Source organism: Lonchura striata, chromosome 26 (genome assembly GCF_050655825.1).
Source record: "Lonchura striata isolate lonStrDom1 chromosome 26, ASM5065582v1, whole genome shotgun sequence".
Classification (NCBI taxonomy): Eukaryota; Metazoa; Chordata; class Aves; order Passeriformes; family Estrildidae; genus Lonchura; species Lonchura striata.
The window spans coordinates 5,097,203-5,112,455 of NC_140728.1; the positions used below are offsets into that span (position 1 = coordinate 5,097,203).

Consider the following 15,253-nt stretch of genomic DNA (forward strand, 5'->3'; position numbering starts at 1 on the left):
ATCCTTCCTTCCCAGAGCTGCAGGGAAGAGACAACAGAATTCAGAATTCCCATCCCAGGGAAGGGATAACAGGGAGCTGGGGGATGAGGTGATGTTCCTGGAGCCCAGATTTTCCAGGAAAATCGATCCTCCCTTCCCAGAGTGGCAGGAATGGGATAACAGGGAGCTGGGGGATGTGAGAATGTTCCTGGAGCCTGGTATTCCCAGAAAATCAATCCTCCCTTCCCAGAGCTGCGGGGATGGGATCACAGGGAGCTGTGGGGAGAGGAGCCTGCCTATCCCAGATTTCCCGGGATAACCAGGCACTGCCCCAGCTCGGAGCTCCTGAATCCCTCAGGGAGGCTGGGAGAGGAGCCGGAGGATCCGGAGGATCCGGAGGATCTGGAGGATCGGCCCTTCCAACCCTGCAGCCGGGAATTCCCGGCCTGCTGCAGCGGGAGCAGGTGCTCCGTGTGGGAGCGGGGCTGGGATGCACTGGGATTGACTGGGATGCACTGGGATGCACTGGGATTGACTGGGATTGACTGGGATGCACTGGGATGCACTGGGATGCACTGGGATGCACTGGGATTGACTGGGATTGACTGGGATTGACTGGGATGCACTGGGATGCACTGGGATGCACTGGGATTGACTGAGATGCACTGGGATGCACTGGGATGCACTGGGATGCACTGGGATTGACTGGGATTCACCGGGATGCACTGGGATTGACTAGGATGCTTCAGGATTCCCTGGGATGCAGTGGGACTGACTGGGTTGCAATGGGATGCACTGGGATTGACTGGGATGCACTGGAATGCACTGAGATGAACTGGGATGAACCGGGATAAAACGAGGCTCACTGGGATGCACCAGGATCCACTGGGATTCACTGGGGGTGCACCAGGATGCACTGGAATAAACTGGGATTGACTGGGATTCACCAGGATTGAGCAGGATGCACCAGGATTCATTTGGAGCATTTTTAGAGCATTTTTGGTGTGTTTTTGCAGCATTTTGGGCCTGGTTTTGGGGTGTTTTTGAGGTGTTTTGGTGGCATTTTTGGGGTGGGTTTGGAGCATTTTTAGAGCATTTTTTTGAGTATTTTTGTGGTATTCTGGGGGAGTTTTTGTGGTGTTTGTGAGGTGTTTGGGGGGCGGTTTTGGGCTGTTTCTGTGGTATTTCTGTGCTGTTTTTAGGGCTCCAGCCCCTCCTGTCCCCCGGGAGGGTGGCAGGAGGAAGTCGAGATTTGCACAGGACACGGGTGGTGGCACCGGGGACAGACAGAGTCCCCCGGGCCCCCCAAAACCCCGGCCCCGAGGGGGGGGTGGGAGATTCCGAATGTTGGGCGTGGGTGTGACACGGGGACAGGGACAGCAGGTGGCTCTGGGGACACCGTGGGGACACCGGTCTTTAAAAGGGGGTGGCTGTCACCCCCCTGTCCCACCCGTGGGGTCCTAAGGGGGGGAAGGGAGGTTTGGGGGTGCTCCAGGAGCCCCTGGGATCCCATCCCTGGAGCCAGGGATCTGCCATGGGATCCCATGGGATCCTTCCCAGTTTCCAGGGTGGCTCCAAAGCCCCCTTAAATGATGGCACCACTAACATTCCCATAAAAATCCCCATTAAATTCCCATTAAATTCCCATTAAAATTCCCATTAAATTCCCATTAAATCCCTGGAGCAGGAGGCTCTGACCGAGCATCACTTCCTGCTCCTGGACCAGCACTCGGAGGGTGATTTTGAGGCTTTTCCATGGGATTATTTTTTTTTTTTTTGCTCCTCCTGGGAAGGGAAGGGGCTGAGCCACCTGCTCACGGTGTCCCCAAGCCCTGCGGGGGTCAAACCCCATTCCCGCCCCATTCCCGCCCCATTCCCGCGGCAATTCCAGCCCCACACGGGATGCAGATGTTTGTTTTGGAGAGCAGCGCGGAGCTGTGGCTTCGGCAGCTGCGAAATTCAGCCGGGAGTTTGTTGCTTTTGGGTTAAAAGCAGATTTTCCTCTGTTCGCCTTCCAGCTTTCGGGATTTCTGCTTTTCCAGGAAAAAGCCACAGCTGGCAGCAGCAGGGCCCAAAATGCCAGGGGTGGGAACATTCCCAACCTCTCAGCACCCCCCTGGAGCCACTTTTTCCAGCTGGAAAGCACCAAAATCCCTGGACGAGCTGGTGCTGGGGGACCTGGAAAGGGACAAATCCTGTGGGAATTGTGGAGTTCCTTGGAGAGGAACAAAAACCCCCCAGGAGCAGCCTGGGGACACCCTGAGCTGGCCTCTGGTCACTGGGGTGGGGTGTGGGGGCCACCTGTGGGGCTGGGGGGGTCCCAGGCCTCTCCTGGATCTGGTGATTTGGGATTTAGGATTTTCCTGCTTTCCCCAAAATGGGCGTGGTGGTGGCCAGGGGTGCCAGTAAAATATTTGTCGTTACTGGGAAGGGAGAGTGGCCTCGTTTTCCCCTAAATTGGGGCATCAGCAGAGCCCTGAGTGGGCTGAGGAGGGCCTGGGGGGTGGTATGGGAGCCAGACCTCACCTGAACCCCAAAAATGGGAGGTCCCATGAGCCAAACCCACCTAAACCCCCAAAAACTCAAGACCCCTTTAGCCAAACCCATCCAAAACCCCAAAATCTTGATATCCCATGAGCCAAACCCATTCAAAAGATCAAAAACCAGAGGTGCCATGAACCAAACCCACCCAAAACCCCAAAAATGGGAGGTCCTATGAGCGAAATCTGCCAAAAACCCCAAAACTTGAGACTCCATAAGCCAAACCCATCCAAAACCCCAAAAACTCAAGATCCCGTGAGTCAAACCCACCTAAACCCCAAAAATGGGAGGTCCCATGAACCAAACCTGCCTAAAACCCCAAAAACTGGAGGTCCAATGAGCCAAACCCATCCAAAATCCCAAAAATTGGAGGTCCCATGAGCCAAACCCATCCAAAACCCCAAAAACTCAAGATCCCGTGAGTCAAACCCACCTAAACCCCAAAAATGGGAGGTCCCATGAACCAAACCTGCCTAAAACCCCAAAAACTGGAGGTCCAATGAGCCAAACCCATCCAAAATCCCAAAAATTGGAGGTCCCATGAGCCAAACCCATCCAAAACCCCAAAAACTCAAGATCCCATGAGCCAAACCTGCCCAGAACCCCAGAACCTGGGGGTCCCTGCTGCTGATTTTTAGCGCTGAGCAGTGCCTGGGTGGGTGCTGGGGAAATATCCGTGAGATCCAGAAATTTCCTGGCTTTTCCAGGCCATTCCCAGCTCCCTCTCCTGAAATAAGAGATGGGAGCTGCCCCCTCAGCACCCTCATCCCTTCCTTTCCCATCTCTTCCTTCCCATTTTGCCTTAAAAATCCCTGGATTTGCTGCCGGGGGCTGATTTTTTTTTCCTCAAATCGTTGAAATTTGAATAAAATCAGTGTTGGGGCAGCCTCGTGGCCTTTGGGGTGGCTCAGCCCCAGCTGCAGGTGCTGGTCCCGCTGCCCTCCCCAAATCTGGGGCTGATTTTGTCCTTTGAGGGGGAAAAAATTTGGGAAACTTTGGGATTCCAGCTGAGCCCCTTCCCTGCCTGGTGTCCTGGGGAAGTGGAAGCAGCAGCAGCTGCAGCCAAATTTTTATTTTTACCCCCTGGCCCTGCTGGGCCCCCGCTCGTTTCCCTTTTTCCAGGCACACAGGAAGGGCTGAGCCAGCCCGGCCTTCCTTATCCAGGAGATTCCAGATGGGTGGGAAAGGACCTTGGGATATTCCATCCATCGTCCCAGGGCGCTCCAAACCCCGACAAACCCGGCCTGGGACACTGCCAGGGATGGGGCAGCCACGGATTCTGTGGGAATTTGCAGGCTGGGAATGAGTCAGGAGTCCTGAAATTGGGATTTTTTTATGGAATACTGGAATGTTTTGGGTTGGAAGGTCTCAAGGATCATCCCATTCCCAGCCCTGCCCTAGGCAGGGACACTTCCCGTGATCCCAGGGTGCATTTTTACCAATTTTACCCATTTTATTCACTTTATTCACTGTCCAACCCATCCTGGGACACTCCCAGGGATGGAGCAGCCACGGATTCTCTGGGAATTCCCTCCCAGGGAAGGATTTATTGCCAATATCCCATCCAAAGCAGCCCAGGGAATCCTGGAATGGGTTGGGTTGGAAGGGATCCCAGCATCCATGGGCACCCATCTCACCTTTCCCCATTCCCAGCATCCGTGGGCACCCATCCATCAATTCTCACCTTTCTTTATTCCCAGCATCCATGGGCACCCATCTCACCTTTCCCCATTCCCAGCATCCATGGGCACCCATCTCACCTTTCCCCATTCCCAGCATCCGTGGGCACCCATCCATCAATTCTCACCTTTCTTTATTCCCAGCATCCATGGGCACCCATCGCACCTTTCCCCATTCCCGACATCCATGGGCACCCATCTCACCTTTCCCCATTCCTGACATCCATGGGCACCCATCTCACCTTTCCCCATTCCCAGCATCCATGGGCACCCATCGCACCTTTCCCTATTCCCGACATCCATGGGCACCCATCTCACCTTTCCCCATTCCCAACATCCATGGACACCCATCCATCAATCCTCACCTTTCTTTATTCCCGACATCCATGGGCACCCATCTCACCTTTCCCCATTCCCGACATCCATGGGCACCCATCTCACCTTTCCCCATTCCCGACATCCATGGGCACCCATCTCACCTTTCCCCATTCCCATCCATCAATCCCTCACCTCTCCCCATTCCCGACATCCACGGGCACCCATCTCACCTCTCCCCATTCCGCCGTCCCCAGCCGCCATCCGTTGACCCCTCTCCGTTCCCGTTTCCAGGCGGCCGGAGCAGCAGGATGCCGTTCTCCTGACGCCGCTCCCGTCCCGGCAGGATGTCGGGCCGCCGCGGCCGCGCCGAGCAGTGGCCGGCGCTGGAGTCGGTGGGGCTGAGCCGCAAGGAGCTGGCGCTGGCCGAGGCGCTGCAGATGGAGTACGACGCCTTATCCCGGCTCCGCCAGGACAAGGAGGAGAGCCGGGCCAGGAAGGAGCGGCTCCAGGAGCGTTCCCTCATCTCCTGGGATGACCCCGTGGACAGGAACGGCATCAAAGCGGCGCGGGGGCTCTCCGGCTCCGACCCCGCGCTCGGCTACGCCGTCCCCAACGTCCCCGAGGGTCCCCGAGCGCCGCCCGCGCCCGGCCCGGCCCCGCCGGAGCCGCAGCCCTGGAAGGGCTCCCTGGGCGGGGATTACCTGCTCATCTTCGAGGGCTCCCAGCGGGAATTCCTCGGGGAGCCCCTCAACGGCTCCGAGCCCCGCGACGGCGGCGGTTCCCCCAAAAAGCTCTCGCCGCCCCCGCTGCCGCCGCGGCACCCGCTGTGGGGCTGTCCCGAGGGCGGCCAGCTCTCGGGGAAGGCGTCCCCGCTGTCCCCCAAGGGCCAGCCCAGGGACGTCAACATGTTCTCGGTGGCTCAGGACAAGCTTTTGGGGCGCCGCATCTCCCAGGAGGATCCCTACGGCGTGGATGCCATCACCTGCCTCAACCTCAAGTCCACCTACGAATCCGAGGCGCTGCCGGGCTCCCGGGGCTGGAAGGAAGGCAAGAACATCCTGGAGAAGGAATCCAGCGGGAAGCCGGTGGCACGGAGCAAGACCATGCCCCCCCAGGTGCCCCCGCGCACCTACGGGGCCCGCGCGGGCGGCAGGAAGAACCTGGCGGCCAACAGGAACCGCAGGATCTCTGTGGAGCCGGTGAGGGAATTGCCAGAATGGGAATTGGAGTTGGGGTGGGATGGAGATGGGAATTCAGAGCTGGGATGTCCCGGGGATGGGTGTTCTTCCGGGTGGGTTCTTCTTGTCCCGTCCTTGTGGCTCCTTGGAATGTTGTGTGGGATGTGGGGGCAAGATGTCCCATGAGACAGCCCTGCCCCGAGCCCCAAAAACTGAGTCAGACCTGCCAAAAACTGAGCCAGACTGGTCCAAAACCCCAAAACTGAAGGGTCTGCGAGTCAGACGTGTCCAAAACCCCAAAACTGAAAGGTCCTGTGAGTCAGACCTACCCAAAACACCAAAACTGAGCCAGACCTGTCCAAAACCCCAAAACTGAAGGGTCTGTGAGCCAGACCCGGCACGGGTGGCCCCCAGGTGATGGGCTCGTGCCCTGCCCCACAGGTGACTCCCCGGCCCCACTCCTTGGCCAACGGCTACGAGCTCTTCGAGGTGTCCGAGGAGCGGGACGAGGAGGTGGCCGCCTTCTGTCACATGCTGGATGTGTGAGTATCCAAAATGTCCCCAAAACAACCCAAATGGGGCTACAGGGCCACCCAGAGGTGCTTCAGGGCCACCAAGAGGGATTCAGGGCCACCAAGAGGTGTTCAGGGCCACTCCAAGGGGATTCAGGGCCACCAAGGGGGACTCAGGGCCACTCTGAGAAGCTGCATGGCCACCCTGAGAGGCTTCAGGGCCACCATGAGGGGATGCAGGGCCACCCAGAGGAGCTTCAGGGCCACCAAGAGGGATTCAGGGCCACCAAGAGGTGTTCAGGGCCACTCCAAGGGGATTCAGGGCCACCAAGGGGGGCTCAGGGCCACTCTGAGAAGCTGCATGGCCACCCTGAGAGGCTTCAGGGCCACCATGAGGGGATGCAGGGCCACCCAGAGGAGCTTCAGGGCCACCCAGAGGGGCTTCAGGGTCACCAAAAGGGGATTCAGGACCACCGTGAGGGGATTCAGGGTCACCGTGATGGGGTTCAGGGCCACCAAGAGGAGTTCAGGGCCACCCAAAGGGGTTCCGGGCCACCAAGGGGGATTCAGGGCCACCAAAAGGGGATTCAGGGCCACCAAGAGGAGTTCAGAGCCACCCAGAGGGGTTCAGGGCCACCAAAAGGGGATTCAGGGCCACCAAGAAGAGTTCAGGGCCACCCAGAGGGCTTCAGGGCCACTCCAAGGGGCTTCAGGGCCGCCAAAGGGGCTGTTCTGCGTGTGCCGAACCCTTGCGGTACCAAAAGGGGACTGGAGGCCACCCAGGTGATTTTTGGGGCGTGGGACCCCCTCGGGAGCCCTGAGCCACCCCTGCCCCCCAGGCTGCGCTCCAGCTCCGGCTCCGGGGACCGCTCCGGCTCGGGCCTGGTGTGGAGCGCGGTGAGCGCGAGCCCGGGGCAGCCGGGCCACGGCGCCGGGCTGAAGGTGACGGTGCTGTGCGACGGCCTGAGGGAGCCGCTGACCTTCACCTGCGACTGTGAGTGCGCCCGGGCCGCCGGAGCGGCCATTCCGGCATTCCCGCTGCTCCTGCCGTTCCCATGCTCCCACCGATCCCACCAATCCCACTATCCCCACATATCACCATTCCCCCAGTCCCACAGTCCCCTCACTGCCCTATTCCCCCATTCCCCCAATCCCACCAATCCCACCATGCCCACCATCCCCTCATTCCCACCATTCCCCCAATCCCAATGATCCCAACAATCCCCCATTCTCACCAATCCCACCATCCTTTCATTCCCCTATTCCCACATTCCCACCATCCCCACCATTCCCTCCATTCCCCTATTCCCACATTCCCACCATTCCCCCAATCCCAACAATCCCCCATTCTCACCAATCCCACCAATCCCACCATCCCTTCATTCCCCTATTCCCACATTCCCACCATCCCCACCATTCCCACATTCCCATATTCCCCCATTCCCGCCTTCCCCACCAATCTGACCAATCCGACCAATTCACCAATCCACCATTCCCCCAGTCCCACCATCTCCACCATCCCCACCATTCCACCATTCCCCCATTCCCACATTCCCACCAATTCCACCATCCCACCATGTCCACCATTCCCACATTCCCACCATCCCCTCCATTCCCACATTCTACCATCCCTACCAATCCCACCATTCCCTCATCCCCACCAATCCCCACCAATCCCCACATTCCCCCAGTCCCACCATCCCCACCATTCCCACTATGCCCACCATTCCACCATTCCCAACATTCCCCCATCCTCACCATTCCCATCATTACCATATTCCCCCATTCCTGCATTCCCTCCATTCCCACCAATCCCACATTCCCACCATCCCCACATTCCCTCATTCCCCCATCCCCACCAATCCCCACATTCCCCCATTCCTCCATCCCCACATTCCCACCAATCCCACCATCCCTACCAATCCCACCATTCCCACCGTTTCCCAAATCCCATATTCCCACCATCCCCACCATCCCCACCATTCCCTCCATTCCCACATTCCCACCATCCCTACCTATCCCACCATTCCCACCATTCCCCAAATCCCATATTCCCACCATCCCCACCTTCCCAACATCCCCGCATTCCCACCAATCCCACCATCCCTACCAATCCCACCATTCCCACCGTTTCCCAAATCCCATATTCCCACCATCCCCACCATTCCCACCATTCCCTCCATCCCCACCTTCCCTCCATTCCCTCCATTCCCACATTCCCATGAATCGCACCAATCCCCCATTCCTGTATTCCCACCATTCCCACCAATCCCACCATCCCCAGCATTCCCGAGGATTCAGGGACCCTTCCCGTCCCCCCAGGCTCCTCCACCGTGGACCTGCTCATCTACCAGGCCCTGTGCTACACCCACGACGAGCTCCACGCCGTGGACGTCGAGGATTTCCTGCTCAAGATCTGCGGCCTGGAGGAATTCCTGCAGAAGTGAGTGGCCCTGGGGGAAAAATGGGAAAAAAACAGGAAAAAACAGATGGGAATGGGGGAAAATGGGAGAAAAATGGGGAAAGCCAGGGAAAAATGGGAAAAAAAACAGGGAAAAATACAGAAAAAAATGGAAAATCAGGGGAAAAAATGGGAAAAACAGGCAAAATGGAAAAAACAGGGAAAAGAGGAGTGAAAACAGGCAAAAAGCAAGGGGAAAAAACACAGGGGAAGTGAGGGGAAATGGGGAAAAAACGGGAAAAAACAAGGAAAAAACAGGGAAAAAAATGGGGGGAAATTGATGAAAAATAGGGGAACATGGGGGAAAAGCAGGGGAAAAAAAAACAGGAGAAAATCAGAGAAAAAACAGGGGAAAACCACGAAAAATCAGGGATAAAACAGGGAAAAAAGAGATAAAAAACAGGTTAAAATGAGGGAAAAACCAGGGGGGAAATGGAATAAAATGGGAAAAACAGGAAAAACCCCAGGGAAAACACAGGAAAATCAGGGAAAAATCAGGGAAAATCCATGGCAGGAGCTCCAGGGTGATGAACGCCCAGGGTTGATCCCGGGGAGCACAGCAGGAGCTGCTCTGCTCCTTTTCCTGCCCCTGGAGTTGCTCCTGCCAAAAGCAGCATGTTGGGAATGTCTTGGGAATGTCACTCCTGGTCAGGCTGACCCCCAAATCCTTGGAGAACCAGCTGGGAAGCTGGGAGCTGCCAAAAATGCTTTTTTGGAGGAGAATTCCATAAAAGTCATGTCAGGGAGCAGAGCCTGGAAAAATCCCAGCCCTGGATAAATCCCAGCCATGGATAAATCCCAGGAGGAGGGAGATGGATTTGGGGGGCTCAGGGCCACCCAAAGGGGGATCAGGGTCAGGGCTGGAGGGGTCCTGCTCCGGGGGGTCTGGATGGGGGAGTCAGGGCGTCATTCCCAGCTCCAGAATTCCCCCTGCCATTCCCAGCTTCAGAATTCTCTGTGTCATTCCCAGCTCCAGAATTCCCCTGTCATTCCCAGCTCCAGAATTCTCTGTGTCATTCCCTGCTTCAGAATTCCCCCTGTATTTTCTTCTCCAGGGTTCTCCCCGTCATTCCCAGCTCCAGAATTCCCCATCATTCCCAGCTCCAGAATTCCCTGTCATTCCCAGCTCCAGATTTCCCCCTGTCATTCCCAGCTCCAGAATTCCCCCCGTCATTCCCAGCTCCAGAATTCCCCGTCATTCCCAGCTCCAGAATTCCCCCCGTCATTCCCAGCTCCAGAATTCCCCCCGTCATTCCCAGCTCCAGAATTCCCCATCATTCCCAGCTCCAGAATTCCCCCCGTCATTCCCAGCTCCAGAATTCCCCCTGTCATTCCCAGCTCCAGAATTCCCCCCGTCATTCCCAGCTCCAGAATTCCCCATCATTCCCAGCTCCAGAATTCCCCATCATTCCCAGCTCCAGAATTCCCCATCATTCCCAGCTCCAGAATTCCACCCCAGCCCCACTCTCAGATCCGTGCTCTGCTTCCCACGGATCCCTGGGCAGGTCCTGGCAGGCCGGGCCGGGCTCTGGAAGGGAAGGAGGGAGAACAATTCCTCATTCTCTGCATTTCCTGCTGCCAGAAATGTCCTGTGCGGGCAGGGCGGCCACCCTGAGCCCCAGCCAAGGTCGCCTGGCTGGGATGGGGCACTCCAAGTGGGATTTTGGGGCATCCAGGCAGGTTTTTGGGGCACTCCCAGTGGGATTTTGGGGCGCTCCAAGTGAGATTTTGGGGTGTGGGGTGAGCCTGCAGAGCTCTCCCTGCATGTTTAGCAGGCACGAGTTCACCCAGCCCTGCAGGAAATTCAGCCTTGCTCGGAGCCCATCCCAAGGGTGCCTGGCTGGGGGGTTTCAGGTGGGATTTTGGGGCACCCAGGTGGGATTTTGGGGCACTCCAAGTGGGATTTAGGGGTGTGGGGTGAACGTGTGGAGCTCTCCCTGCACGTTTGGCAGGCACGAGTTCACCCAGCCCTGCAGGAAGCCTGGCCTCACTGGGAACCCCAGCCAAGGCCGCCTGGCCAGGGGATTTTGGGGCACCCCAGATGGAATTTTGGGGCAGACAGGCAGGATTTGGGGCAGCCAGGTGGGATTTGGGGCACCCCAGATGGGATTTTAGGGCAGCCAGGCAGGATTTGGGGCACCCCAGATGGGATTTTGGGGCACTCCAGGAGGGATTTTGGGGCAGCCAGGCAGGATTTGGGGCACCCAGGAGGGATTTTGGGGCACTCCAGGAGGGATTTTGGGGCACTCCAGGAGGGACTTTGAGGCACCCAGGAGGGATTTTGGGGCACCCGGGAGGGATTTTGAGGCACTCCAGGAGGGATTTTGGGGCACCCAGGAGGGATTTTGAGGCACTCCAGGAGGGATTTTGGGGCACCCAGGAGGGATTTTGGGGCACTCAGGAGGGATTTTGGGGCACTCCAGGAGGGATTTTGGGGCACCCAGGAGGAATTTTGGGGCACTCAGGAGGGATTTTGAGGCACTCCAGGAGGGATTTTGGGGCACTCCAGGAGGGATTTTGGGGCACCCAGGAGGAATTTTGGGGCACTCCAGGAGGGATTTTGGGGCACCCAGGAAGGATTTTGGGGCACCCAAGCCGGATTTCGGGGTGTGGGGTGAGCCTGTGGCCCTGTCCCCGCAGCAAACACGAGCTGGGCAGCCACGAGCACATCCAGCACTGCAGGAAATTCGACATCGACATCCGGCTGCAGCTGCTCAGGAGGAGCAGCGTGCGCAGTGACCTGGCCCGCACGGTGGGTGTCACCTCCCTGGGACAGCAAGGGGTTGGTGTCACCTCTCTGGGACACTGTGGGGTTGGTGTCACCTCCCTAGGACGCTGAGGGGTTGATGTCACCTCCCTTGGACAGCAAGGGGTCAGTGTCACCTCCCTGGGACTGTAAGGGATTGTTGTTGCCTCCCTGGGACGCTGATGCTTCAGTGTCACCTTCCTGGGACACTGAAGGTTTGGTGTCACCTCCCTGGTATGCTGAGGGGTCAGTGTCACCTCCCTGGGAGGCTGAGGAGTTGGTGTCACCTCCTTGGGACACTCTGGGGTCAGTGTCACCTCCCTGGGAGACCACGGGCTTGGTGTCACCTCCCTGGGACAGCAAGGGGTTGGTGTCACCTCCCTGGGACACTGAGGGGTGGGTGTCACCTCCCTGGGACACTGAGGGTGTCACCTCCCTGGGACATTGAGGGGTCGGTGTCACACCGAGGGCTCGGTGTCACCTCCCTGGGACACTGAGGATTTGGTGTCACCTCCCTGGGACATTGAGGGGTCGGTGTCACACCGAGGGCTTGGTGTCACCTCCCTGTGGCCCCGCTCAGCCTCTCTGTGTCCCCAGGCCAGCGATGAGCAGAGCCCGTCCACCCTCAACCACCACATCCACCTGCAGGAGCGACCCATCAAACAGACCATCAGCAGGTAGGGCCGGGGACACGGTGGCACTGTCCCCTGTCCCCACACTGAGCAGGACACGGTGGCACTGTCCCAAATTCCCACACAAGGGGACACGGTGGCACTGTCCCCTGTCCCCACACTGAGCAGGACACGGTGGCACTGTCCCAAATTCCCACACAAGGAGACATGGTGGCACTGTCCCCAGTTCCTGCCAGATGGGGGACACACAGTGACACTGTCCCCAATCCCCATCCAGGGCAGGACACGATGGCACTGTCCCCATGTCTCCCCACATGTTCCCACATCTCCCATGTGTCCCCACGTGTCCCCCAGCCAGGGCTGAGCGCTGTCCCCTGTCCCCCAGGCAGGCCCTGACTCTCCTCTTCGACACCTTCCACAACGAGGTGGACGCGTTCCTGGCGGCTGAGGTGAGGCCGGCGCTGCTTTTGGGGGATTTGGGGGGATTTGGGGGGTTTTGATCCTCTGGGAATGCCGTGGGCAAAGGCTGTTCTGGTGTCCCAAAATCCCAGATTGTATCCAGGTAGGAATTCTTGGCTCCTCCCCAGGGCAGAGCATCTCCCCATGGATGATGGAATTTTCTCAGCCTTGCAGGGACACTCACTGGCCATGAACAGAAGATAACTAATAATTAATGGATCATTAACAGCAGAGGCCTAGACTGGAGTAGCTCAAATCTCATTCCAAACATAAATCATGCCCTCTCTCTCTCAGAAATGCTGCAACAGTGCGATGTTTTTCTCAGAGGGTTTATAAAGCCTGGCTCAAGGGTGTGATATTTTGTTTATAAAACCTGGCTCAAAGGTGCGATATTTTGTTTATAAAACCTGGCTCAAAGGTGCGATATTTTGTTTATAAAACCTGGCTCAAGGATGCAATGCTTTGTCTCGGAGGGTTTATAAAACCTGGCTCAAGGGTCTGATATTTTGTCTGTGACGGTTTATAAAGCCTGGCTCAAGGGTGTGATATTTTGTTTATAAAGCCTGGCTCAAGGGTGGGATATTTTGTTTATAAAACCCGGCTCAAGGGTGTGATATTTTGTTTATAAAACCTGGCTCAAGGGTGGGATATTTTGTTTATAAAGCCTGGCTCAAGGGTGTGATATTTTGTCTCGGAGGGTTTATAAAACCCGGCTCAAGGGTGTGATATTTTGTTTATAAAACCTGGCTCAAGGGTGGGATATTTTGTTTATAAAGCCTGGCTCAAGGGTGTGATATTTTGTCTCGGAGGGTTTATAAAACCCGGCTCAAGGGTGTGATATTTTGTTTATAAAGCCTGGCTCAAGGGTGTGATATTTTGTCTCGGAGGGTTTATAAAACCTGGCTCAAGGGTGTGATATTTTGTTTATAAAGCCTGGCTCAAGGGTGTGATATTTTGTCTCGGAGGGTTTATAAAACCTGGCTCAAGGGTGTGATATTTTGTTTATAAAGCCTGGCTCAAGGGTGGGATATTTTGTTTATAAAACCTGGCTCAAGGGTCTGATATTTTGTTTATAAAACCTGGCTCAAGGGTGTGATATTTTGTTTATAAAACCCGGTTCAAGGGTGTGATATTTTGTCTCGGAGGGTTTATAAAACCTGGCTCAAGGGTGTGATATTTTGTTTATAAAGCCTGGCTCAAGGATGCGATATTTTGTTTATAAAACCCGGCTCGAGGGTGTGATATTTTGTCTCGGAGGGTTTACAAAACCCGTCTGGAGAGACAAACGCCCGCTGTGATCCTCAGGGGGAGCTGCCGCGGACGGCCGAGCGGGTGATCCAGGCCGTGCTGGCCATCTGCAGCGCGCTGGCGGCCGTGGAGCCGCCCGAGGTCACCGCCGCCCTGGGCCTGATGCCGCCCTGCCCGTCCCGCATGCAGCCCAAGGTGCAGAAGGTGAGGCCGGGCCAGGAGCCTGGGGCAGGCAGGAGGAGCCCCCGAAATGGGAAATGTCAAATGTTGGGATTTTGAAGTTAAGGGGTTCTTAGGTAAAGGTGTGGGAGTAGGAATTACAGTTCTTTATTGGGAAAATGAAAATAGAAATGCAATAGTACAAAAAAAAAACCCAAACAAACCACTGCCAGAATCAGAATAAAATATATAGAAATAGGGAAAATTAAACATATCAATACGATAGTACAAAAAAACCCCAAAAAACACCAAAAAACAAACCACTGCCAGAGTCAGAATAAAATATATAGAAATAGGGAAAATTAAACGTATCAGTACGATAGTACAAAAAACACCAAAAAACAAACCACTGCCAGAGTCAGAACAGAGCCAGAACCAAAGGAATAGGAATAGGAATAACAGTTTTTTATTGGGAAAATTAAAATACAAATGCAATAATACAAACGAAAAACAAACCACTGCCGGAATCAGAATAAAATATATAGAAATAGGGAAAATTAAACATATCAATACGATAGTACAAAAAAAACCCAAAAAACACCAAAAAACAAACCACTGCCAGAGTCAGAATAAAATATATAGAAATAGGGAAAATTAAACGTATCGGTACGATAGTACAAAAAACACCAAAAAACAAACCACTGCCGGAATCAGAATAAAATATATAGGAATAGGAATAATAGTTCTTTATTGGGAAAATTAAATATATCAATATGATAGTACAAAAAAAACCCCAAAAAAACCAAAAAACAAACCATTGCCAGAGTCAGAACAGAGTCAGAACAAAAGGAATAGGAATAACAATTCTTTATTTGTAAAATTAAAATACAAATGCAATAGTACCAACAAAAAACGAACGACTGCCAGAGTCAGTTAAACCCATAAAATAAACCACTGCCAGAGTCAGAACAAAAGATAGGAATAACAGTTCTTAATTGATAAAATTAAAAATATAAATGCAATATACCAAGAAAATCCCAAAACAAACCACTGCTAGAGTAAGAACAAAAGATAAAGGAATAAGAGTTCTTTTTTATTTTTATTTCTATTTTATTTTTATTTCTACTATTGTATTTGTATTAAAAATACAAATGCAATAGTACCAAAAAAAACCCAAAAAACAAAACCACTGCCAGAGTCAGAACAAAAGGAATAAGAATAACAGTTCTTTATTGGGAAAATTAAAAATACAAATGCAATAGTACAAACAAACCCCTGCCAGAGTGAGAGCAGCCCTGTCCCCTGTGGGTCAGGGAGTGGCTCAGCCCCATCCCAGGGTGG

The 15,253-nt window shown here is 54.8% G+C and overlaps 1 protein-coding gene across 3 annotated transcripts in view; it reads left to right on the top strand.

Moving 5' to 3' along the window:
- PIK3C2B (phosphatidylinositol-4-phosphate 3-kinase catalytic subunit type 2 beta) overlaps nt 1-15,253 on the top strand; it is a 36,355-nt gene that overhangs the window by 977 nt on the left and 20,125 nt on the right. Inside the window, exons 1-9 of one of the 3 annotated variants that reach the window (XM_085561282.1) lie at nt 1,518-2,689; nt 2,811-5,716; nt 6,137-6,237; nt 7,047-7,201; nt 8,530-8,650; nt 11,309-11,420; nt 12,012-12,091; nt 12,432-12,495; nt 13,811-13,957. In XM_085561282.1, the coding sequence (XP_085417408.1) occupies nt 4,862-5,716; nt 6,137-6,237; nt 7,047-7,201; nt 8,530-8,650; nt 11,309-11,420; nt 12,012-12,091; nt 12,432-12,495; nt 13,811-13,957 (1,635 nt within the window). In that variant the 5' untranslated portion in view covers nt 1,518-2,689; nt 2,811-4,861. Of the gene's footprint in view, nt 1-1,517; nt 5,717-6,136; nt 6,238-7,046; nt 7,202-8,529; nt 8,651-11,308; nt 11,421-12,011; nt 12,092-12,431; nt 12,496-13,810; nt 13,958-15,253 lie in introns of those variants that run through there. The other 2 variants (XM_085561283.1, XM_085561281.1) reach the window with 2 other exon arrangements.